Here is a 25,798-nt window from a genome sequence, read left to right as displayed (position 1 = left end):
GATCGTGTACATACCCGCTACGAACGGACTAAATAATGAAAACGCTGCTGGCAGCGGAATCCCAATACAGCTGGGAGACTTGACTGGATGACAGAGTCCCGGACAGAGAGGTGGAGCCGGCCACCTTCACCCTGGTCAGAGCGGACCGCGATCCTGGTAAGAGAGCGACTCTGTACCCCGACATTGAACTGCTTTCTGTGTCATTGAACCTTACTATAGTTGATAAAACAAGTTTATTGGAGAACGGAGAAAAAGTAGAGACTTTTGGACAAGGTGGATAATTGTATAATATAAGGCAGTTTATTCAGAGGTAAAGATATCTGGAATCGCGTGCACGGACCCGTTCGTCAAACTCGTAGGGAGTTTATCAGAAGAGCCCCTAAACATTGTGTGCTGACATTTTATACAATAAAATGAAGTAGGTTGAATCTAGTAGTTCTGATCTTCTGATTGGTCCTGATGAGTTGGGCGATGTCACCTCCAGGCTAGTGTCACTGTTGCATTGGCTCTGAGTCGGGTTCTCTGTCTTCAGATGTTCAGCCTAAGAGAAGAGGATTTGTGTGTGTGTGTGTGTGTTTGTTATCAGTGTGTGTGTGTGTGTGTGTGTTTGTTATCAGTGATGATGTGTGTGTGTGTGTGTGTTTATCAGTGATGATGTGTGTGTGTGTGTGTGTGGGTGTGGGTGTGTGTGTGTGTGTCCTCAGGGCAAGAACTCGTGAGTTGGAAGAACTGAGAGACCTATGGCGTGGGTGTTATCCTTAGCCACCTGCTGACAAGGCTGACAAGATAGGACTCTTGTTCATTGTATTGAATACAAAGGCCCAACACAAAATGGGTCATGCACAAGATTTTAGTCAGACCAAGCTATAACATTATATATTTACTACGACAGTACATTCAACCAAAAGCTAATATAACAAAGGCATCAGAGATTATTTATAATCTGTCACAGAAACTGGAATCCATCTCCCCAGATCAGTCAATAAATGCTTCTGGTATTGACTTATATGCTGCCCCTGTCTTCATGTTGTTGCTGGACATATCTGTTTTAATGTGTGTAGGTCACCTAAATCATCAGAAAAATTGCCCCTCCTGAGAATTTTTTCAGGAGCCGCCACTGTGTACACTGTTATCAAGGCTGTCAAATGATTGTATAGTTGGGCTCTGCTCTGCCTTATACAGTATGTGAAGCCATAAATGGAGTTACTGAAGGTTAATCATGATGACTAAGTGAATTTTCTGTCGGCCACACCCTACACTTGAATTTGCTCTCTTTGTACATGCTATCAATAACAGCTACAGTAATACCCATCTGTTTATTCCTGAAGTGGTTAATTCTGGTAATTGCTATGGGCACTCCTGCAAAGCCTTCACTAGTCTTGCATGACAGTGGCTATGGTAGTGAGCATCAAATACGTGATCCATTGGGGTTCAATTGTGACTGACTGATCTACAAATAATTAGCAGTTTATTTTATGATGCAAGGTCATTTGTAGATCAGTCAGCAGTCACCTGCAATGTCGAACAAGCCAAGTGAAAATTTGACATAAGTGTTTAGTTAGGATTCGCTCCTTTAGTAAGTGTAAAGGAGGACTACTATTCAAACAGCATTTTGTTGTTTATTAGAAATGAAAGCAGTGTAAATTGTCAATCCAATGATAAATGTTCATTTTCTCACAACCTGTCACCCAAAGCACAACACTGTATTGACAATCGTCAACCTTGTCAGACAGCACACACACAATAATATGCACTGATTAGTGTCTCTAAATGCCACATTCAAAACAACTGGGAACTTGGAAAGACAACTGGGAACTCCCAACTGGGTATATCTTTTTGAACGGTCATACAACTCGGAATTCCAAGTCGGAAACTCTTTCTAGAGCTCCGACTTGAAGATCACTGACGTCATGATTTTACCTCGTTCTTTTCAGAGTTCCCAGTTGTCTTGAAAGCACCATAAGTATATTCAGTTAGTGCCATTACAAAAAAAATATCAAAATATTAATAAAAATGTAGACAATGTTTTAATAGTGGTTAGCCATTGTGGCATTGATGGGAACAGCATTCAAAACAAAGGTAGAAATCAACTTCAGTTACATGCAGCATCCTTTTTCAAATCCCTTTACAACAGGATGACATCATAGCATCTCAGAATCATTTTTTAATGGTAATAAAATGCATCCTTACTTCCGCCCATCCTTGAAGTATTCACAGATCTGTGATAGGATAGATTAAAGCAAATATGCCAATATATTGCTTTTACCTATTAAATAATGCCAGATCAGTGATAAGGGTGCATTTTTAAGTAAATGAACAGGGCAGTTATGTTTTCACTCTGTGGCAGTTGTGTCAAAATATCTCATTGTGCCCATTTGAAATTGGCACCAGGATATGACATCATCAATACACCGCTTGACCACCTATGACCATGTTGTTCCTCTTTTGTCCCCAAACGGAAAGACAGAGGAAGACTAAAGACGAGGCTGGTTGTTTTTCTGCTGGTTGCTTGACATACAGTGCCAATTGCTAACTCAACTCTTATTTTCCATTGAACGTCATGCAGAGAGGAGAAAAAAGTTATCGCTAATTGGCATCAGAGGGGTCAAATGCGGCGTTTGTAACCAAGTGGGAATTTACCATATAGGACTGGGAAAAATCCATTTGAACGGCCCTCCAACTGGAAATTACTAGTGAGAAACTCGTATATATCATCCTGAGCTCCCACTTCTCCCACATGCTGACCTCTGACGTCACCTATTAAGGAAATGACCTGGATAACAGCCTTTTCGGCAGTTAAATGCAACAACAAAACCTTATTTATAAAAAGCAATCTATTAATATGGTTTTTTAACACTCATTTGTTTACCAGCATGATAGCTTTTAGTTTATGGCTTAGGAAGCTTGTTGGCCATTAGACAAATCAGCCTTTCTCAACAAGTTCAAAGCACGTGAATGCATCCAACTGGTATTTACGACTTCACAACTGGTAAATTCCCACCTCCCACCTGGTTACGAACGCAGCATTATACAGTAGGGTGTTGTCACCGCTGTAGTTAATATGTGTCATCCAGGGCCATCCTATGACAGAGTTGAGGGTGTGGCCTTTGGGCCTGCTGGGTTTAGTATTGCTGATGTGAGTGGAGGCGGATACGCAGTAGGTACACCAAACTTTGTTGGATGTCTGATGACTACAGTGGATTTCTGTGGTGCTTCTGCTTTCTTGATGTGCTCCATTCAGTGACCTCGGTTATTAATCTTTGTGCAACGTCTGGTGGAGGTGGAGATAGAGTGGCTTCTTTGTCAGGAGCTGGAGCTTCTTCCTCTTGAAGTCAGTGGGCTTCTTGTACCTGACATCCGATAGCATAAATAAGTGATTATTTCAAACTGTACATTCAAAGGGCAGACTGACCAACAACAACAAAAAATAACACTCAAATCTGAGATTCTCCAAAGAAATAGTTATCAAATTAGATTTATTTTCATCTTTAAATAAAATAGAGAGTACATTTAAAGAAAGTTAATCTGGAAAATTCAACAATGTGTCACTCACAACTCGATCACAATGGGACCAGGTTTGATCTCATCCATTTCCATGAAGGCAAAACATTTTGTGCTGGTAAACCCCTTCTTGGGTTTATAGTGCTTGAACTCAAAGAAAATAGCTACCCCTGGAACATGAACAAAATTCAGGATTAACAATTGTCCGCCCAATCCCTCTGCAAGGATTTGAACATAAACGGACACTGTAGTAGCTTAATATTACATGATACTAGCTAAATAGAGGCCCCACTACTAATTCAGTAGAAATAGAAAGGTTGACTACCTTTTGGTAGTCTCTCGATATGTCTCTGGATCTCGATGTCTACGCTGAAGTGAATGTATGTGTCCTCCTTTCGGGTAGCCACAGGTGTGTCTTGCACCGGGTTCAAATCAATGCCATTCACATCTGTTGGGAAACAAAACGTTCAGATTCACTTGGGCTGTTCTGCAGGAAAAATATATAAAAAATGTACTGTCAAGCGTCAACTCAACAGAGATAATTCTTTTTACAAAATGTCTAGATTATCACTGTTTCAGACCTTACCATTTCAGATGTGAAGGTAAGCAACTCATCTCAGCATTTTAAACAATATAGCCTACATACAGTACCTTTCACACTAACTGTCATGTAGGGATCAATGCGTTGCCCTGCATCTTTCAGCCCAATCTTGTCAATCTTTATCGTGAGCAGCGACATCCCGGGCTCTGAGGGTAACCGTGGCAACAATGTACCTGTTGGAGACATGAAAGCTGTAACTTTCTAAAGAAATACAATAATTGCATAAAACATTCCCACTTTCCCAGAACTAATGCAGCTGAAATCAATATAATGTTGGCGTCCGAAATGTAACCCTACTCCCTATATAGTGCACTACTTTTGACTAGGGACCATAGGGGCCATATTGCACTATATAGGGAATAGGGTGTAATTTGGGACGTACCAGTGTTTATACTTGCAGATCCTTTTTCAAGTCATTACTGTCAGCATTATTTTACTTATACAATAATAGGCAGCAGAATAAGTTGTAGACTGACTAACAGGTAAGGCTAAGATGACATACCCATTTTGGTGAACGCTTGTAAAAAAAAAAGAAGACATTGTAAAGTAGATTCAACAACTAAAGTTATCTAGTAGTAGTAGTAGTATAGGGTTATTGATAATAACAAACTGTCTATTAGTAGGCAATCATATTCATGCTACAACAAAACCTATTGACTTAGGGTCCTTTAGTAGGGCTGATAGTTTAGAGATCAAGAGGTCAATTAAGGAACATACCTTCAGGTAATGCTTTACTCCTGAGTGTTTCACTCGCTCATAGAAGCTGTTGTAGTCTTCCAGCTTCGATTCGGGATGGTGGTGTAGTATCTCTGTGCCTTTCCTCCAAATTATCTGAAAGACAAAGTTTGAAGAAATCAAACTTAGCATCTATACAGTACTTCTTAGCTACACTTTGTGAGTGTTCAGTCAGTCCAAAGATAGACCTACCTCAGCGTAGAGTTGTGGCATGTTTGCAGTGGTATCCTCCAGTGTCTGTGAGTAACTGGCCATGTACTCTGCGGCATCCTGCCATCTATGGTGCAGCAAGACCTCCCTGATGTGTTGGAGGCAGTTCCTTGTGGTCTTGTGAAAGCCAGTCTCACGGGGTGTCTCTGTAATGAAACAGACATAGCTACTGATTAATAAGACTAAAGAGAGCATCTTATGTAAAGATGAAAACGATAATCAGACACTGACATATACTACGTGACCAAAAGTATGTGGACACCTGCTCGTCAAACATCTAATTCCAAAATCATGGGCATTAATATGGAGTTGTACACCCTTTGCTGCTATAACAGCCTCCACTCTTCTGGGAAGGCTTTCCACTAGATGTTGGAACATTGCTGCGGGGACTTGCTTCAATTCAGCCACAAGAGCTTAAGTGAGGTTGGGCGCTGATGTTGGACGATTAGTCCTGGCTGGCAGTCGGCATTCCAATTCATCCCAAAGGTGTTTGATGGGGTTGAGGTCAGGGCTCTGAGCTAGCCAGTCAAGTTCTTCCACATTTCTGTATGGACCTCGCTTTGTGCACGGGGGCATTGTCATGCTGAAACAGGAAAGGGACTTCCACAAACTGTTGCCACAAAGTTGGAAGCACAGAATTGTCTAGAATGTCAATGTAAGCTGTACCATTAAGATTTCCCTTCACTGGAACTAAGGGTCCTAGCCCAAACCATGAAAAACAGCCCCAGACTATTATTCCTCCACCACCTAACTTTACAGTTGGTGCAACGCATTCGGGCAGGCAGCGTTCTCCTTGCATCCACCAAACCCAGATTCTTCCGTCAGACTGCCAGATGGTGACATGTGACAACGCGTTTCCACTGCTCCAGAGTCCAATGGCGGCGATCTTTACACCACTCCAGTCGACGCTTGGCATTGCGCATGGGGATCTTAGGCTTGTGTGCGGCTGCTCGGCCCGACTAACAGTTATTGTGCTGACATTGCTTTTAGAGGCAGTTTGGAACTCGGTAGTGAGTGTTGCGACCTAGGATTGATGATTTTTACAAGCTATGTGCTTCAGCACTCGGCGGTCCTCTGTGAGCTTGTGTGGCCTACCCCACTTCGCACTTCGCGGCTGAGCCGTTGTTGCTCCTAGACGTTTCCACTTCACAACAACAGCACTTTAAGTTAACTGAGGCAGCCCTAGCAGGGCAGAAACCTGACGAACTGACTTGTTGGAAAGGGTGGCATCCTATGACCGTGCCACGTTGAATGTCACTGAGCTCTTCAGTAAGGCCATTCTACTGCCAATGTTTGTGTATGGAGATTGCATGGCTGTGTACTCGATTTTATACACCTGTAAGCAACGGGTGTGGCTGAAATAGCCGAATCCAATAATTTGAAGGGGTGTCCACATACTTTTGTGTATACATAGTGTATGAAGCACCAATCGGTAGGCAGGACCTTGAACTAGCTGGTTTAGCTTACTCGAGGGTTCACATATTCGTCTACACACTGTATTTTATCAATTACCTTTAAATATAGGAGGCGCCAGGGGTAGGTTTGGCTTCTTGATTCGTTTTCTGTTGATTGATTCATCATCATCTGAAGACTCATTTTCGCCCAGTTCTTCTCCAGGTACCCTGAGTTCCGACTCCAGATCATCCATGACTCACCATTTGAAGTTCGACCTATTTTCGTAAACAATCATGTGAAAGCCACAATATATATATATATATATATATACAGTGGGGAGAACAAGTATTTGATACACTGTCGATTTTGCAGGTTTTCCTACGCACAAAGCATGTAGAGGTCTGTAATTTTTATCATAGGTACACTTCAACTGTGAGAGACGGAATCTAAAACAAAAATCCAGCAATTTCACATTGTATGATTTTTAAGTAATTAATTTGCATTTTATTGCATGACATAAGTATTTGATACATCAGAAAAGGAGAACTTAATATTTGGTACAGAAACCTTTGTTTGCAATTACAGAGATAATACGTTTCCTGTAGGTCTTGACCAGGTTTGCACACACTGCAGCAGGGATTTTGGCCCACTCCTCCATACAGACCTTCTCCAGATCCTTCAGGTTTCGGGGCTGTCGCTGGGCAATACGGACTTTCAGCTCCCTCCAAAGATTTTCTATTGGGTTCAGGTCTGGAGACTGGCTAGGCCACTGCAGGACCTTGAGATGCTTCTTACGGAGCCACTCCTTAGTTGCCCTGGCTGTGTGTTTCGGGTCGTTGTCATGCTGGAAGACCCAGCCACGACCCATTTTCAATGCTCTTACTGGGGGAAGGAGGTTGTTGGCCAAGATCTTGCGATACATGGCCCCATCCATCCTCCCCTCAATACGGTGCAGTCGTCCTGTCCCCTTTGCAGAAAAGCATCCCCAAAGAATGATGTTTCCACCTCCATGCTTCACGGTTGGGATGGTGTTCTTGGGGTTGTACTCATCCTTCTTCTTCCTCCAAACACGGCGAGTGGAGTTTAGACGAAAAAGCTATATTTTTGTCTCATCAGACCACATGACCTTCTCCCATTCCTCCTCTGGATCATCCAGGTGGTCATTGGCAAACTTCAGATGGGCCTGGACATGTGCTGGCTTGAGCAGGGGGACCTTGCGTGCACTGCAGGATTTTAATCCATGACGGCGTAGTGTGTTACTAATGGTTTTCTTTGAGACTGTGGTCCCAGCTCTCTTCAGGTCATTGACCAGGTCCTGCCGTGTAGTTCTGGGCTGATCCCTCACCTTCCTCATGATCATTGATGCCCCACGAGGTGAGATCTTGCATCGAGCCCCAGACCGAGGGTGATTGACCGTCATCTTGAACTTCTTCCATTTTCTAATAATTGCGCCAACAGTTGTTGCCTTCTCACCAAGCTGCTTGCCGATTGTCCTGTAGCCCATCCCAGCCTTGTGCAGGTCTACAATTTTATCCCTGATGTCCTTACACAGCTCTCTGGTCTTGGCCATTGTGGAGAGGTTGGAGTCTGTTTGATTGAGTGTATGTACAGGTGTCTTTTATACAGGTAACGAGTTCAAACAGGTGCAGTTAATACAGGTAATGAGTGGAGAACAGGAGGGCTTCTTAAAGAAAAACAAACAGGTCTGTGAGAGCCGGAATTCTTACTGGTTGGTAGGTGATCAAATACTTATGTCATGCAATAAAATGCAAATTAATTTCTTAAAAATCATACAATGTGATTTTCTGGATTTTTGTTTTAGATTCCGTCTTTCACAGTTGAAGTGTACCTATGATAAAAATTACAGACCTCTACATGCTTTGTAAGTAGGAAAACCTGCAAAATCGGCAGTGTATCAAATACTTGTTCTCCCCACTGTATTTGTTATATTTTTAGCAAAATATAATGTAGGTAGTTTAGCAAAAAGTGTGAATTTGCTCCAAACCCCATGCATGCTACCAACGCCTCGTCAGCGACACAAAATAAAATAATTCCGGGTCACGGAATTTCTGAGTTTTTCAAAATAAAGGTCGCCCACGTAATAGTAGAAAAGTATCATTAAACTGTATTTATTCATGACAAAAATAATTGTCTAAACATTAACAATGATTCATATTTGTTCCTATTTAAGTGGTATTTGCATTAAATGTGGGGTTCAAAACATGGTCCAAGGTCAAATAGGGCGGCAGGTAGCTTAGTGGTTAAGAGTGTTGTGCCAGTAACCGAAAGGTCGCTGGTTCTAATCCCCGAGCCGACTAGGTGAAAAATCTGTCGACATGCCCTTGAGCAAGGCACTTAACCCTAATTGCTCCTGTAAGTCGCTCTGGATAAGAGCGTCTGCTAAATGACTAAAAAAATAAAATAAATAAATGCCTGCAATACACTGTATTCTTCTTCTTCTGTGGGCGTTATGGTGGACTACAACCCAAAAAGGTGTATTGCCGCCACCAACTGGATGGGTTGAAACCAAAACAAGGTAAAAATAAAATCCATACGTGATAGGGAAACTAACTTAATCCACCCAAATAAAAATAGTACATTGACAAAACAAAACTCCTATTTCTTCCTTCTTTCAATTCTCCATATCTCCCTTCTCAGGCTCTAGGGCCTGAGACGGTGGTACGGCTTGTGACAATATTCCATGTAACTCCTTCGTCGAGAAATCTTTCAGCCCCAGGAACCTCTCCGCCGATTCCACAATGATTTCTATCTTCCTGGACCTTCTCTCCACCTTGGCAGTGCCATTTATCACCATAGCTATAAAGGCCACAAAGTCCACCTTCTTAACCTTTGAAATGTCAGGATCCTGCTGGTGAAAGGCAACCCCTGCAGCCTGCAGTGAAGGCCTTTCCATTTTACATTTACATTTTTGTCATTTAGCAGACGCTCTTATCCAGAGCGACTTACAGTTAGTGGACTTCAAGTGCACCATTCAAACCCTCAACCCTTTTACCAGCTGCTGCATATGATACGCTCTGGATAGCCCTGACTTTGGCTTGCAGGGATTTGTAGTCTTGCATGTCTACTTTGATGCTAATTAGCATTTTTCGAATCTGAGAGTAAATAGAGCCGAATATATTGATAAAAGTCACCTTGTCCAAGAGCGATTTAAATGGTTATCAAAACGTCATGCCAGGGTAAGCCTACACGAAACACAGCCCTTATTTTAAGTGTTTCTAAAATTCCCTATAGGAAAAATGAACGGTGGAAAAACAATTGGAACCATTTCCCTGTTTGACCGCTAGGTTTTATGGGTATTATGACACCTCCACTGTGGGGCTCTATAGCAGGGGTAGGCAACTCTGTTCCTGGAGTGCAGCAGGTTCTGCAGGATTTTGTTCCAACTAGGCAGCACACCTGACCAACTGAGCTAATTGATCAGTTCAGTGATTGCCTAAATTCAACACACCTGCTGTTCCAGGTTGGTTCAATCCAGAATATGAAGTGTCTGCGGCACTCCTGGACCAGGGTTGCCTAGCCCTGCACTATAGGCCTATAAATTACATATTGGCTTATAGAGAGAACTATTCTAGGTGCCGGAATAAAGTGGGGTTGGGATTACTCAATAGGGTCTTCATTTTAATTTGACTTTATAACAAGTGGGCTTCGTGTTCGAGCCTATTTCTTCCTATTTAAGAAATAAAAGGTAGGCCTACCTGTTTGATGGACGAAATTATAGGCTATACTATAATAACATATATATAATAATGATTTAACAACAATATAATGGAATAAAATAGAATAGAATAAATTAGGGAAGGGAGTTGGTCGCAGAGGTCTGGTGTTGGTGGAAGGACTGGTAAAGGGTGGACCTAGTGCTATAGTAGGAGTTGACTGTACTGATAGTGACGCTGTTGTCTATGGTGATAAGAGTTAACTGTGGAGTCGACCTTACTGATAAATGCATAGATCAGAATAATTTGACAAAACAGATGAATGAAAATAAGGCTGTTGAACCACCAAATCTGAAACATAAATTGTATAGGGTGGCAGGAATGTTGTGGAGGATCAGAAAGTTAAGACTCAAAAAAATGAGGGGAATTATCATGCTATTTCAATGGCAATACATGCCATTATGCAGCATAATGAAAAGTGTGATTTCGAATTTTGGGAGGAAGTTGCCAAAACTTTGCAATGGCCAATTGGAAAACCCATTGTCACCAAACGTAGTATCAAACATTTTAGGAATATGTGGGACAAGAATAGAGGTAACATTCAGTTTTGTTAATCAGATTGAGGAACAAGGTTGAGTTGACCCAATGGGGTGACCCAATGGGGCGGCGCACAATTGGCCCAGCGTCGTCCAGGGTAGGGGAGGGAATGGCCGGCAGGGATGTAGCTCAGTTGGTAGAGCATGGCGTTTGCGACGCCAGGGTTGTGGGTTCGATTCCCAAGGGGGGCCAGTGAGAAAAATAAACTAACTGTAAGTCGCTCTGGATAAGAGCGTCTGCTAAATGACTAAAATGTAAATGTAAATGTTGACCAATCCTTTGAGCCGTCACCCATATGTAATGAGATAGGAGATGAGGATGACAGCATAAACTTTAGTCAGTGCAACAGTCAAAGACAATAAACTAACTGATACAAAAACACCAAACACAGAGGGGGGAGGAGAAATGCAGTGAAACGTAAATATGGTGAGGAATGTGTCACACAGCACAAGAAACCCCAAACACTTTTGTTTCTGTAAATCACCAAATAACAGTAAACAAGCAATGATTGTATTGGCCTATCTCCAGATAGTCAAAAGGATGTAGCATCTGCTACTTTTCTATGCAACTCAGAATCATGTTGAGTTCAAGTACAGCCATTGTAAAAATGGATTTAGTCTTAAAGGGGACTGTGACACATCTATACAATCTATTGCTAGTGACAACAAAGTGAAATTAAACAAAATGGTAAAAGAGAACGTAAATGAGGTTCAGGTACAAAATCTTTGGTAGGCTCAGTGCCTCACATCCCTAGAATCATGTAGTTAAGTAGGCCTCAAACAGTACTGGGGAAAATCTGAATATTATTTATGGGGGGGGGGGGGGGGGGGGGGGGGGAATATAGATAATTTTAAACAATAAAGGCAATAATTGGGGAGATATTGACCCTGAATATGGAATGGACCAGCACAGTTGACCAACATCACTTTTATGGGTTATAAGAATAGGCAGAAAGAGGTTAATGTCTTTGGTATTGGCCTGTAATTAGTTGCAATGCTTTTTTGTCATTTCATTTGCAATGGCATGTGACTTGGATCATTACCATCATTGATGGTCCTCCCAAATATGTTTACTACCGGGCTTCCCTGGACCTTGATAGTAGAGTGGCTATTTTGAGAACAGAAAAAATAAAATAAGGATAGCCAACCCTTAGCGTCGTCCCTCAACTAGGCATTTATATTAACATTTATTTGATCAATTCTGACTTTTAATATAAATGTAGTTGAGGGACGATAGCCTACCCTGAGACTGTGAGAGTCATATCCTCTCTATATTTGCTTAGTTTGTTTTGGTACCTGTCTTGTTTTGTATGCTTTGTACAAAATAATAAAATGCAGGACGACAGGATATTTATAAACGTAGCTCTTTATTAACTAGCTATAACTGGCATGTCCATGTGTCTCTGGCCATGATCATCTTTAGAATGACCTCACAACCTGGGTGGTCTTAACCAATCATAGCACAGTATAATGCATCCAATTACAATTCAGTATGCTGACACATATGAATATTACAGTACCCAGTGCTTGAAAAATAATCTACATGTTCTTTTGAGGTATCATAATAAATCTGCGGGAGTCAGATAGGCAAATTGAATGGAGAAATCGAGTGGGAAATTGCGCTCACTTGTCAGTAAACTTGTGGAATGTTTTAGTTCTATCCAACAAAGACGTGATAAACCCGAATCAGAACGTATATTGTGATGCAATAATCATATTTTATTCAGCGTTCTGAATAGCCTAGTTAACATCAGATAGCCAGCTCAGCTGTCAAACTAACGTACGGTAGCGTCGCGATGGATGCAGAAGAAACAACCCCTTTACCCACGTTGCCCCTGATGACAGAATCTGATCAACTGTCTGTCTTCTACGTATTATTTCTAACGGAACTTCAATATGTAAGTAGTTGGCTACAGTGTTGATACTGCCAATGTATGGAGGATATCTTGTTGAACTCTTTCTATAATAGCTATTGTAGCTAGCTGGCTAGTCAAGTCTTAGGCCGCCGTATGGCTGGCTGGCTTGCTAGCTACATTGAAACTGAATCATGTTGGCAGCTTCAATGTCTTGGGGAATGAACTTGTCCTCCAATACCTAATGCGTTTCCCCAATAGTTGCAGCCTAGAATGGATCACTAGATTGCTCTTTAGTTTCGATGTTTTCAAAGTGGAAGTTGCCAGCCCTCTTCCTCATAGAAAACTAAATGTCACACTTACCAGACTGGCAGTATCTGTTCTTCCTCTATCTGTGTCTCAGATAGAGAGGTGTCTTCAAGTTGTTGAATTTTACTTTGACATGTTCCCCTTGCATAACTATCACCTGAGGTTACAGGCCATTTAAATATACATGTGGCTCATGTCTAGTGATGTTATGCAATAATCTGTTTTGTTTATTGCCCATCTTACAGGGTGAAAGGGCACACGATGCAATCTTTTGCACTCTAAATCCTAGGCCTAAGGCTTGTTAGTTAGATCCATGCTGTGGTGATTCATTTAGCTAATCCCTGAATTTCACTGAGCGACTGCGATGGAAGTTCTGTGTTGTGCCTGTATGCCACGTGCATTGTGCAAAGGTCTCCATGGTTGGACAGTGTTAGGGCTCCAGGCCAATCCAATCCCCATTGATTACGTAAGGATAAGGCAAATATTCTCTCTTTATTGATTTTGATCAACAACTGGGTTATAGGCTAGGTCTATTTCTAAACCCACCTTGATTTGATCTGAAGATGTGCTTCGCATTGACTGAGAGGGTGCTCAGTGGGATAACCATTAGCCATGCTTTTAAACAGAACACTGTAATGCCTGATGGTTTAGTTCAATGTTTAACATCACTGATTTTCCTCTGTCATCTCAGCCCAACTATTGCCCAACTTATTTGCTAAGCCAGACATGTGCTGTAGTAACACTGATTGGGCCTGTGTGTCTCCCCAGATGGTCACCTGCCTGCCAGAGCAATGGAAGCCAGGTCCAGACTTCTACGGCGTGTCCTGGGAACCCGTGCTGGTCACTGCAGGTGCCGGGGTCATCGGCTTCCTCTTCCTCCTCTGGAGGAGCATTCTATCTGTAAATCCTTGTTGTACAGTCACTGCTTTCATAATTTCATCATCTGAATGCTTCATGTTATTCTATGATGTATCGTATGCTACTGTTGAGGAGGCTGTTTGCTGCCACTTTTCTTTTCCCTTTCTCACAGGTCAAAAGCAAGTCATATCTAAGTAAGTTCTTCTACTTCTCTCTGGCAATTTATGGTGCATAGTGAATCCTCATTCATATTGCCTACAGGCTGGTGTCCTTGTCACGTGTAAACCATGTCTGAATTCATACTCTTGTCATATGTTTTATTAGCTACTGAAAAAGAGATGACGGACAGGATGGAAAGGCTTGAACAAGAGAAGAAGGAGATACTCCAAAAGGTCGCTGAACTGCAGCAACAGGTAAGTTGCAGAGACTTTTCACTGACCAAGATCCAGAATTTTGGGTTCAACGTGAATTAAGGGACATAACAATGTTTTGATAATGTATTTCTACTGGGTTCCCCTCAGGGCGAAGAACTTAAAGAAAAGCAAAAGCAATCTGAGAAATCTGCCACTTCATCTCTGGAGAAGATCCAGGAACTGGAGGTGAGTCTCTAGGAAATATTATCTTGATCACACATCATTGTCATGCTGACTATTTTTTATTTATTTTTTGTTTTCCATAGTGTTTGAATTGACACACCATTTTATTTTTCTATCCAATAGAATATTGTGCAAGAGATGGAGAGACAAAATGAGCGCCTGGACAAGGAAAATAACTTACTCGCCAGATCCTTTGACGATGAGCGAGCCAATACTGCGAAACATGAAGATATGGTGAGTAGTATTGAGCGATTAGCCGGAATAAAAATGTTCCCCCTGGTTTCAAAACAACCAATTGTCTGACAACTGTTCAATTCTAACCGGGTCCTCTGTAGCTCAGCTGGTAGAGCACGGCGCTTGTAACGCCAAGGTAGTGGGTTCGATCCCCGGGACCACCCATACACAAAAAATGTATGCACGCATGACTGTAAGTCGCTTTGGATAAAAGCGTCTGCTAAATGGCATATTATATTATATTATATTTATATTATAATTCTTTTAATTCAATTAAGTTTGTTTTATTCTGTGAGTTCAATGTGCCGTTTCTCTAGAGAAATCAAATCAAGCACAAACTTTGAGACGTTGTAGGAAGTTTTAATTTTCAACAGGCAAATAAATATTCAACATAGTTTAGTGCAGAAAATTTGGTAATTGACTACAGAGAGGAAGGGACAGCCTGCAAACAAGAGAGATAACCACCCTAGAGAGCAGTTGCTTCTTGATGTAGACAGCATAGGCAGCTACTATTAGCCAGCTACTAGCCTAAATAGGATGACTCGTTGGTGAGCACAGAGAAAAATGGTTGTCATTATGCTTATCATTATCTTTGCCCATAGATATCTGAAATGGACAAAACCATTGAGAAGTTGAAGCGCAGCTCGAAGAAGACCCAGGACGCACTCTCAAAGGTATAGTTCATATAAGTGAACATGCCCAATGAAAACATGTCAAATATGTTAACATTGCAACAATCAAATGTAAAGTGTCCATTTCCTTTAATTATCCTTGTCATTGAATCTGTAGGCTACCATTCTGATGGATGAAGCCAAGCTCCGTGAAGATGCCCAGAAAGTCCAGCGCCAGGTTCTGGAGAAGGATATTGCCACCCTGAAGGAGGAGAACCTCTCAGTGAGTACCAATACAGAACAACGATTCACACTTGAAGCCTCATGTGTAGGACTCATTGGCCATGCAGGGCCTGCATAGAACTGTCTTTATGACCTCATTTCCTTGTTACAGCTGCACCATGCTGCCAAGTTGTGGGAGGAGAAGCACAGGGAGATGAGCGAGCAGATCAAAGTCTACCAGAAGTCCCAGAAAGACCTGGAGGATTCCCTCGTTCAGAAGGACCACAACGTTGAGGTGAGTTTTTTTTTTAAAGTTACGATATTGTTACACCGCATCAATTCCTTTTCACACCTTCTCAAACGCACTCTGATGACAAAGAAACATGGCACCTGTATTATGTTAAGAAAAATCCTTCTTCTTGACTGATTCCAGGGGAAAAGTGTAGTGTATAATTGGTGGTTCTCTCCCTCTCTGGCAGGTTTTGTCTGACCTGCTAGGAGACCTGGAGGCCTGCGATGATCTGAAAGATGGAGTTGTGGCTAACCGGGAAGCTTCTAATGGTAAGTCATCTGACACAGTGTCCTAATCAGAGGAGGCTGGTGGGAGGAGCTATAGGAGGACGGGCTCCTTGTAATGTCTAGAATGGAATAAAATGAATGGTACCAAACACATCAAACACATGGAGACAACGTGCTTGACTCCGTTCCATTTATCCCATTACAGTGAGCCAGTCCTCCTATAGCTCCTCCTACCAGCCTTCTCTTATGTTTTTTACATTGGATAAAAGTAGAGACTCAGAGCTAGAAAATGGTATATCATACACTACAGTTGAAGAACAATGGGAAATTAATTCTGCTTTGAAAGTTGATAAACTTGTAACCCCACTTTTGACAAAATGATCAATTTAATGTTTTGGTACACCTACTGGAGAGCTCCTCTTTGTCTATACCCATTCAGCATCGTTCACACCCTCTTAAGCCAATGCCCCACCCCTCTCTTTAAGGATTCACATGTGCTAAACAGTGAGTACTGTAGTGTACTAAACAACCAAAGATTTCAAGACTAAAGGGTAGTTTATACTACGTCTATCGACGTGTCTGTAGACAGTTGTCGCAGTGACATCATGAACATTCTATTGTCGTCCGACATCAAACTTGTCGTTGTCGTTATGAAAAAGTATAAACACAAAAACAACAGGCTGCATGACATCAGCAGCCTGGTGGTCCAAAATAGCATAACTGTTGTATTTGAACACCAATAAACCCATCTGTTTAAAAATGAATTTAGTTATGTCAATCTAGCAAACCAGGCAACTAAAAGCAAATTTCTAAACAATGTTTTGGTTAGTTTCTAGCTTGTTAGCAGCTAGCTAATGTTAAGTTAGCTGGCTAGCCAGTTCAAATAATGACCATATCATATAGCTGACAACGTCTTAACTTTAGCTAATTTGTATTCATTATTACAGGAAAATAAACTCCCAACAAGATCATTATTTACAAGTTAAGGGCGAGATAATTACAGAAAATAGCTTACGGTTGTGAGTGTGATGAAGTAAAAGCAGGGCATTCTACAGAGAATTTTAGAACTTGGACACTGTCTCGTTGGCCTAACGTTATATCCAAATTTGACTTTTGTGCCGGTCATGTTCTTCACATTACCATCTCTGGTAAACACACACATTATATAAAATAAAATCAACGTTTATTTGTCACATGCACAGGATACAGAAGGTGTAAACGGTACAGTGAAATGGTTACTTGCATAGTGGAGTCTTTTGTTTAGACTAGCTAGCTAAACAATTAACCATAATTCCAACTCGACGTTACTACCCTGTATGAATCTGCTGGTAGCTAAAACTAACCAACTAGGTTCAATGCTACCTAGCTAACATTAGGCTATATCTAGCGATGCAAATGGCTCTGAGATACAAGTAATATTACTACACAGATCATACAAGTAACGTTAGCTAGCGAGCCAGCCGGCTAACAGTAAGATTTATTTTGCAATGAAAACGACTTTCTGATAAAATTAGAAATTTATAATATCGTAAAATGTAGCTAGCTAGACTCTCTTACCTGAATACATGGCTGAACACTTCTCCCTCTGTCACGGATGCCATGGTTGCCCTTAGTTTGAAGATGTAATCCGGAGACGGGTGTTTTATACAACTGCCTTCTTTCTGTGTGTTCTCTTTTCGACTCCCTCCACATATTTGCAATCAAACAACAACATTTTCTCCATCTCCTTAGCTATCATACTATGCTTCCACTGGATTTCAAAGCTCGGTTCTCCAGAAAGTGGAGAGCATCTTTCAAAAAAGCAAAGTTAGAAAGGATTACCTACACATACTGAGAAGCTCATGTTATAGACAAGCGTGCTACATGGCAGACCAATCCAAACTCATCTCATTATGTCCAGCCCATCCATTATCTCAGCCAATCATGGCTGGCAGGAAGGTTCCTGTCTTTTTCCGTGGCTAAACCAGCTAGGCTCGTAATTTAACAATTGTATTCGTATTTACAGATGGCATACAAGTTTGTTATTAAGGCACATGAAAGTTCACATGTTCCAGAAGGCATTTCTGCCAAAAAACTAATTTTGATAAATGTTTACATTCAAATGCCTCTCCGACATACGCCTAGTTTCCTGAAACGTGTCAGTAATGTGTTTACAATTATGTTTGATCCATTTCAGACAAGCAGACCGTCATCCAAAACCGCATTAAGCAAATGATGGACGTCTCTCGGGTAAGACTGAGTTCATTCTTGAACGGACCAACATTTCTGTGTACCTGAAAGCCAATAAAACTGATGCTCAGAACCAAGAAGTGTGTCAACTCTTACGCTAACTTTTGGCACAACTTACCACAGGTCCAGACCACTCTGTCTGTCGTGGAGGAAGAGCGCGATCGCTTCATGACCAAGCTGCTGAACGAAGAGAAGGCCAGGAAAGAGCTGGAAGGTATGTCAAGCACTTTATCCCAGCAACTAGAGTTTGAAATGCATCACTCCCTTTTCTCTCTCAACACTATCAACTTGTTATCGCCACAGAACAATATCAGCAGCTGGAGCATGACATCTTGTTGGTGAAAAGTGACAGGAACCACCTGGAGAACCAGTACAACACCCTGCAGCAGAAGAACGAGATCATGACCGAGATGTACCAGCAGAAGGAGAATGCTTTGCAGCAGTAAGTAGAACCAGAAGCAGTTCAGTTCATGCGTTAATACCGTTGTAGGGTTTGTTCTCAGTGGCACCACAGCATGTAAAAAACATTGTTCAATGTCTTTTACTGTATTCTTTTATTGTGAAGTTTGAGGTTTTCAAATGCACTTTAAATTGAGAGTTTGATTTAATGTGTGTGTCACCTTTCAGGAAGCTGACCAAGGAGGAGTTTGAGCGCAGCAACAAGGAAGACATGCTGACGGAGGTGCACGGCAAGGCCCTAGAGGCCGAGGAGGAGGTCAAGGTATATAGGCAGCGCATCAAAGAGATCCAGGACGAGCTGAAACGGACTGAGAAGTCCTACAAAGCCCTGATCATTGAGCAGGAGCAGAAATCCCACGAGAACTGGGTATGTACAGTACAACTTTATTAGTCCATTTGTTACAGAAACAATGGAAATGTGTCTTTTTCTCATTTTTCAACCCCCACCGATGGCACATACAGTAGGACAATATTTTTTTTTTAAGTCTACTGTTTGGCTAGTAAATTGTAAGGTGAATTTAGTCCAAAACAGGAGATTTTAAATGTCTCTCTTTCTTCTCTCTAGGTGATTGCACGTGCTGCTGAGCGAGCTCTGTTGGACGAGAAGAAGGAAAGAACTAACCTTCGTAACAAGTGAGTGCAACACTAATACAACAGACTCAATTGGGCTATACCAATGCAGGGCTCTAGGCTTATTCAGTTGATGGCACCAGCACATGATTTGGTCGCACCAATTTTTCGCCACTGCACAGAGATGGTGACCTGACCTGTGTCCCATAATGTACCTGCATTCCATACAGAACCAGGCTAATAATGACTAGCCATCTTTTAAATTAGCATGCCCTTGTGTTCCTACATTGATTTGGATATATTTACTCAGGGTTCAACGTGAACTGTTTTATAAATGCATTGGGAAGCATGCTTTCTCTCTATATTCAGCTAGTAATAGGCTACATTTGGATATTAATTAATGATGTATTAAAAAGCTGTATGATATAATTTTGCAATGTAAGACATTATTCTATTCGTTAGAATTGCACTGCATTAATTGCAGAATTTTGTTTCTAAAGTAGGCCTGTCTTTAAAAAAAAAAATTACATCTCAAAATAGGACATTGTCCCTTTAAGACAGACTGCTTTTCAAAGCAGAGGTCAATATGTCTACAGTAGGCCAGCCAAGAGGAATGCTAGTTTTCTTTTTGTACACTATCAACAGTAGCCAGTATAAGAAAATAAATAATCCTGTGACAAGTAAGACAACTGAGATGGTAGTCTAAGATTCAAAAAGTAAGATATTTCATCTAACATATCCAGGGAATGCATGGTTGGTATTTTGATGTGCAACCTGTCGAAATAGAATCCAAAATGATCCGATGTATTTTTGGACAACTTTGTGCATATTGGCCTAGGCTATATTATTCACCACCTGAGGATGTGGGAACTCAAAACACTTATCTAGATTGCTAACTCTAAATATGATAATGTTACTAGATAGCCAATGTAGGCTAATTTATTAATATATTAGCGAATGTAATGTCCTACAAAAACCTTCCAGCTCTAGGCCTATACAGGCTACTTGATGTAGCCTTATTCACCGCAAATGGCGCGCTCCGCGGCGCATCAAAACCATATACTACATAGCCTACTCCAGTTGTAAAGTGGTGCCATGAACTCCATATTGAGAGGTGAGAAATGTAATTATATACTCACAGAAAGCAGTGACTCTCCTCTCTGTAACTAGAACAACAGTAGTTGCTTTGCAAACTGTATTTTTCCCGCAATTGCATTTTAAGCAACGGTCATATGGTTGTGCTTATTAGAATGCACCTCTCACCTATTGCTCACTCAAAATGGGGACAGGCAGATCCGTTCATATGGTCTATTTTTGGTCAATTGCACAATCATAATAATAAAGAAAAAATAAGCAAATTGTGAACCAAAAACTAACGTGACCGGCTAAAAAAGATTCACTGGCACCCTAGCAACCAATTTAAAATTGGTCGCACTGCCAAGTCAAAGGGTCGCAAATGCAAGTGTTTTGGTCACAGTTTTGAGCCCTGAAATGCAGTAAGCTATATTAGTCTAGGTTTGGAGGTACAGTATTGAGAAGCTAAATGCCTGTTCTCTTTTTTACCCTAGACTGACTGACATGTCCAGCAAGCTGAATGAGCTCCGTAGGCCTCTGTTCAAGCCCACCCCTGGGATGGCTCCCATGCCTCTCCGACGAGGTAAGAACCAATCCTCAGAGTTCCCTTTGTTATTTCGTGCTGGCGACTGGCACGTCTGTGGCGCATTCAGTAAGGCAAAATCATCAGAATATAACTTGCAGATAGAAATGAAATGAATAGGGCTGAAATGACTCTATTCTTGAAGACAGAGAATCATATATTTATATCTGAACGTTCTGTAACGTTCCTGAACTGCCCACTGTGTTTCATACCTGGCAGGGCTAATTTCTATTGTCTTGTCGGTTGGATTTCAGCTGTGACTGCATTTCAGATTAGTTCTTGGATGTTTTGACTGTCTGATACCCCATCTGCTGTTTGATCTCTACTTTCTGAAATGCATGTTTTCCTGATGTTTTGATTTGAATTCCTTGAAGCTGGTCCAATGTGGAGAGACTGACAGCGGTATTTGGCTGTGTGGTGTTGGTTGTGTGTTTTGTTGTTTTAAAGGTTGTTAAATGCTTTTGCTAAACAGGTGATTCGTACGGGCCCTCACCTGTGAGTGGCGGTGCCCCGTCCCCCCTCTCATGATAGAGGGTCCCGGGCGCCCCCCCTCTGCCCCCGTGGGGTGAATTAACGAGCTCTACGGTGAGACTCCTGAACCCTCGCCCCGGACAGCCTTGGCCCTTCTGATTGGCCGAGCAGTACCATCCCTCAGCCAATCAAACCCCTCCTTGTTCACCCTTGTATGCCCCGACTCGCTGCTCTCTTTTTCACCTTTCCTTTTTCCCTTTCTTCACCTCCCCTGTGGTGTTTCAATCATTTCCCTTCCTTATTTTTCTTCCTACTGCTCTCATCCTGCTCCTAGTTGGTACCCACCTCTGACCTTTTCCTCTTCCTTTTTTTTGTCTTCTGATTACTTCCTTTTTGATTTTCAATGACATTCTTTCATGTCTCTTTCACTGCCATCTTTTATCCCTCTACTGCCATACCCATCTTTCTCACCTGTGTTTGAGTGTCCAGATGATCCAGAATGTTCCCATGCCTTCATTTTCTTTCACAATTTGGAATAACGCCTCTTGCTCTTCCAGTACTATGGTGTTGTTTTTGTTGTGTTCAGCTGTTGTGAGATCATATGTAAGGGGCAACTCGTTAGGTTACAAAAGCTTTAGCCTTTGCTTTATTTTTTTAAACCATATGAGATGTGGTATTAATATTTATCCGCAAGTGTTCTAGTTCTAGAAGAGTAATATCCTACCATGACATGACCAAACATTTTCCTCGGACTGCAAATAGACCAGACTTTGCTATAAATAGATGGTAGCATGAACCAGCAACGTGGTCTAGAGTCAGGTGTCTAATGACAACCAGGAGAGCCAAGATTAGCATTCGAGAAGATGAGAATATGGCATCACCGTGTATTTTGTGTCCAATAGGACCACGACCTCCATCTGACCCTCACGGCCGTTACCCTCCTGACCACAAACACCCAGTGGCTGCTAGACCTGGTAGAGATTATATTTGTAGTCACTGAGGGTTGATGTAGTATTATTCCCTAATTGTGCCCTTATCCTAAATCTCCTCTAATCATTCTGCCCTTTGCTCCTCCACAGACACAATGGCCCCACGTACATCCTCACTAAGCAATCTGGACTGCTCGGTAAGTTTCAGTCAATTTCCACAGCTTATTTGTTTCCTTATTACGTAACCATGTCAGGAGGGAAAAAGTGACATGGAACTAGAGAAGGAAAGTTTCAATGAAACCCCTTCAGTACTTACTGTGGTGTGTGCATCTCTCCCCCCTGTTCCTCCATCATGTGGGTGTGTTTGCACTAAAGCAGACCACTCCACTAGAGTCAGAGTCACAGGCTGAGGCCCAGGCCTCCACAGAGAACCCAGAGGCAGTGAGTATTATGTTCCAGGCAGCGGTGGCAGGGATTGCGGATGTGTGTGTGAGCATGCTTACCCCAGCTGTGGATCAGTGGCTGGAGTGGCAGGCAGCTGGGTAGTGGCTTCACATGGTTGTCAGACTTAACATTGCTGGCTGGATTCTGACATGCGTAGTTACTTGTCTTAAGGCGCTTACAGACGGGCCTCGGTAAACGGCAATTGAACCTCGAGAAAATCTTGTAGAGACCAGCGGTCCCCGGTTGTTGTCAGTTCGAAGGTTGTCATTAAAACATTGTTTGATTGGTTGGCAAGATGAACTCTGCTCATTGGTCAACCATGTGCCGCTCAAGACTTCAGCTAATTTAATATTTTGAAGCCTTGAGTGCCGAGCCAGCGGCGCCGCTCACTGGAGTGAGTACCACGACCCGAGCCACTAGCAAAACTGCTAGCGTTTTGCCGCTCTACTCCCATTTGAAGTCAGATACCTTCGCCGCTTACCGCGGCCCGTCTGTAAGCTCTTTTACATGTTCCTTACATTAAGACCTTCCCTGGGCAGCCCCCCATGCAGCCACAGGCCCCCCATGGCCATGACTCTTCTGTGGGCCCCCAGCCCGGCATTGGCTCCCAGGGCCAGGGGCAAGACTACCCTCTGACCCCCACTGAGTGAAATGGTGGCACTGTTCTACAAAGCCTTAACTTCAGCACAACTACATGATGGATATCTCAAATGTGTTATCATTTAAAGCTGTGTGTGTGTTTGAGGTTAATGCTTTGTGGAAACGGTCCTGATTCCGAAATCAGTGTGATTCTTGTGGAACTGTGTAACTTGACTTATTGTGGGTTATTGTTGTCTTTCTCACATGTGCATGATTGTGTTTGTTTTGTTCTAACCTAACGAAACTGTTTGAATCACATGAAAGGGGTCTTCACTGTTGGTGCCAGCAACAGGGCTACAAGCACAATGGACATATTGCTATTCTTCGTTTTAATGTTTCTTGTTTGTTGTTCCTCCAGAACTCTCGACCTCAGGGTCCTGGCTCCCTCCTGGTCTCTCCCATCAGCTCCCCCCCCGACTCAGGCCCCGGCCCCCTCAGACCAATCATCAGCTATCCCTCTGGACTCTGCTACCGTCCCCCTCCCGGCCCCGGCCCCCACCACATCCCTCCTCCCCCACCCCCACCCTTCATGCCTCCCGTGTACCGACCAGACAACGGACACTCAGGCATGATGCCTCCCGGACCCCCACCGCCTAATGGACACCCGCCTGGTCCCATGATCCCACCCGGATATCGGCCTCCACCACCTGGTGCTTACAATCCCCCTTCCCCACACCACTGGGGCCCTCCTCCACCTTCTCACTATGGACCGGTGCCTCCCTCATTCGGTAGGTGGTGAATTCTGGCCCCCAGCTTTTACCTCAAGTTGACTCTTTGCTATTAGTATTTCAGTTGTGGTTAGTAATGCTATTGTTATGTTGGTACTATGGTATTATATTTGTTTTCCCTTCTACCTAGGTGTTTCCAGCGGCACTCCTATGGCCCGACCCATGGGACCCCTACGTACCTACGGGCACTATGGACCACGTGATCATTCCATCCCACCCCAGCACCTGCCCCCTTGGGCGGCCCCATACCCTCCTCACGGCGGCCCCAGAGACTTCCCTGGGCAGCCCCCCATGCAGCCACAGGCCCCCCATGGCCATGACTCTTCTGTGGGCCCCCAGCCCGGCATTGGCTCCCAGGGCCAGGGGCAAGACTACAGCTCCCAGCAGGCAACAGCTGCCCCCCAGGACTCAGTCAGCTCTGCCATGGCAGAGCCTTAGACACCCACCAACCGTTAACGACCCGGCTACATTTAATCAACCACGATTCATCTCTTTATTTTTCTTAAAGTATCTTTTCTTAAAGCATCTTAAATGTTAGTGTTCCTATTAAAGCATCAGAAAATCAATGTCTTATGTTTCATATGTTTGAGTAGTGACTGAGGCTTGCCACTCTGCAAGAAGGCCTATTGTGCAATAACATTTATATTGTATGACTGAGGATTTTCAGTTTTTAAAAGGGTATTATGTTGGTTTTGTATTAATTTCACAATGTTATGGAAATTATTAAAAATAAAGGGGCCCCAAGCTTTTTGGGTTGCTTGCGCTGGTTCTAATCCCCGAGCCGACTAGGTGAAAAATCTGTTGATGTGCCCTTAAGCAAGGCACTTAACCCTAATTGATCATGTAAGTCGCTTTAGATAAGAGCGTCTGCTAAATGACTAAAAATGTTTACAAAAAATGTATCAATCATTTCAGAAGTACAGTATTATCTTAACTCTTCCCAAAACAGTCTTCAGAATGAACTGAAAAGGAAGGTTGTGTAAATTGATAGTCAGAGATGTATTTACTATTCTTAGGATATTTTATTAATAAAGCTGGTAAAAAGTACTGCAGTTATGTTATCTATTGTTCATATGAAGCATATGACAACTCTTCAGATCCATTTTAGTTTAAAGGAAATGTCTGATAGTGCTCAATGTATTTGTTTTGTATGGATAGCTATATTACATGTGAAAAGCCATTAATCACCCACTAACTGAACACCTGTCATATTACCTTCACATTTGTTTGTCTTTTTTTTGTTCTTATGTTACATCAGGGATGCATCACATTTGTCAATTTATTTTCAAGTAAAAAAAGAACCTGATATTTCTTGCACGTGATTAAAGTCCGTATTTGCATTACATTTATATCATTGCGCTCAGATAATGTATGCTTTGGTGAGAAATATTTGTTTAACTCTGAGTAGGTCCCAGAGCGTTTCTTTGTACCCACAGACAATATTTACTGCTACCAAAACACTTGACTGATTTGATTATTAATGGCATATCTGGAATGGTATTATGTACACTGTTATCAAGGCTGTCAAATGATTGTATAGTTGGGCTCTGCTCTGCCTTATACAGTATGTGAAGCCATAAATGGAGTTACTGAAGGTTAATCATGATGACTAAGTGAATTTTCTGTCGGCCACACCCTACACTTGAATTTGCTCTCTTTGTACATGCTATCAATAACAGCTACAGTAATACCCATCTGTTTATTCCTGAAGTGGTTAATTCTGGTAATTGCTATGGGCACTCCTGCAAAGCCTTCACT

The 25,798-nt window shown here is 42.3% G+C and overlaps 2 protein-coding genes across 5 annotated transcripts; one reads left to right on the top strand and one right to left on the bottom strand.

The window, feature by feature from the left end:
* Positions 1-1,599: 1,599 nt before the first annotated feature.
* On the bottom strand, positions 1,600-13,298 carry LOC311106351 (axin interactor, dorsalization-associated protein-like). Of its 3 annotated transcripts, XM_084148685.1 has the most exons (8): positions 12,929-13,290; positions 6,560-6,717; positions 5,030-5,193; positions 4,820-4,933; positions 4,153-4,275; positions 3,827-3,949; positions 3,554-3,671; positions 1,600-3,350 (listed from the first exon to the last, which is right to left on the bottom strand). In XM_084148685.1, exons 5-8 carry the CDS (start codon positions 4,238-4,240, stop codon positions 3,254-3,256), a joined length of 426 nt encoding a protein of 141 aa, XP_084004811.1. In that variant the 5' UTR covers positions 4,241-4,275; positions 4,820-4,933; positions 5,030-5,193; positions 6,560-6,717; positions 12,929-13,290; the 3' UTR covers positions 1,600-3,253. The 3 variants fall into 3 exon arrangements, with proteins under 3 accessions (XP_084004811.1, XP_084004812.1, XP_084004810.1); XM_084148686.1 differs by lacking the exon at positions 6,560-6,717; XM_084148684.1 differs by lacking the exons at positions 1,600-3,350; positions 3,554-3,671; positions 3,827-3,949 and having other exon boundaries at positions 4,189-4,275; positions 12,929-13,298.
* Positions 12,397-25,640, top strand: LOC311106337 (transport and Golgi organization protein 1 homolog). 2 transcript variants are annotated; one of them, XM_084148662.1, is made up of 20 exons: positions 12,397-12,610; positions 13,643-13,774; positions 13,905-13,926; positions 14,057-14,145; positions 14,254-14,331; positions 14,452-14,562; positions 15,165-15,236; positions 15,352-15,456; positions 15,568-15,690; positions 15,875-15,956; positions 18,091-18,143; positions 18,267-18,357; positions 18,447-18,585; positions 18,771-18,969; positions 19,168-19,235; positions 20,741-20,829; positions 22,203-22,274; positions 22,380-22,426; positions 23,671-24,040; positions 24,171-25,640. In XM_084148662.1, exons 1-20 carry the CDS (start codon positions 12,509-12,511, stop codon positions 24,476-24,478), a joined length of 2,352 nt encoding a protein of 783 aa, XP_084004788.1. In that variant the 5' UTR covers positions 12,397-12,508; the 3' UTR covers positions 24,479-25,640. The 2 variants fall into 2 exon arrangements, with proteins under 2 accessions (XP_084004788.1, XP_084004789.1); XM_084148663.1 differs by lacking the exon at positions 22,203-22,274.
* Positions 25,641-25,798: the final 158 nt, after the last annotated feature.

The sequence above is a fragment of the Coregonus lavaretus genome (assembly GCF_964263955.1).
Source record: "Coregonus lavaretus genome assembly, chromosome: 31".
Lineage (NCBI taxonomy): Eukaryota > Metazoa > Chordata > Actinopteri > Salmoniformes > Salmonidae > Coregonus > Coregonus lavaretus.
Note: the sequence above shows the minus strand (reverse complement) of the source record. Positions and strands in the feature narration are given on the sequence as shown.

Bases quoted from the DNA above. Each gene is read 5' to 3' on its own strand.
- LOC311106351 (XM_084148684.1), bottom strand. From the start codon at position 6,695: ATGGATGATCTGGAGTCGGAACTCAGGGTACCTGGAGAAGAACTGGGC. The intron at 4,934-5,029 runs GTAGGTCTATCT...TTTGTCTTTCAG, and splicing joins TGCCACAACTCTACGCTGAG to ATAATTTGGAGGAAAGGCAC. The intron at 4,276-4,819 runs GTATGTTCCTTA...TGTCTCCAACAG, and splicing joins GAGTAAAGCATTACCTGAAG to GTACATTGTTGCCACGGTTA.
- LOC311106337 (XM_084148662.1), top strand. From the start codon at position 12,509: ATGGATGCAGAAGAAACAACCCCTTTACCCACGTTGCCCCTGATGACA. The intron at 13,775-13,904 runs GTAAATCCTTGT...CCTTTCTCACAG, and splicing joins TCTGGAGGAGCATTCTATCT to GTCAAAAGCAAGTCATATCT. The intron at 13,927-14,056 runs GTAAGTTCTTCT...ATGTTTTATTAG, and splicing joins CAAAAGCAAGTCATATCTAA to CTACTGAAAAAGAGATGACG.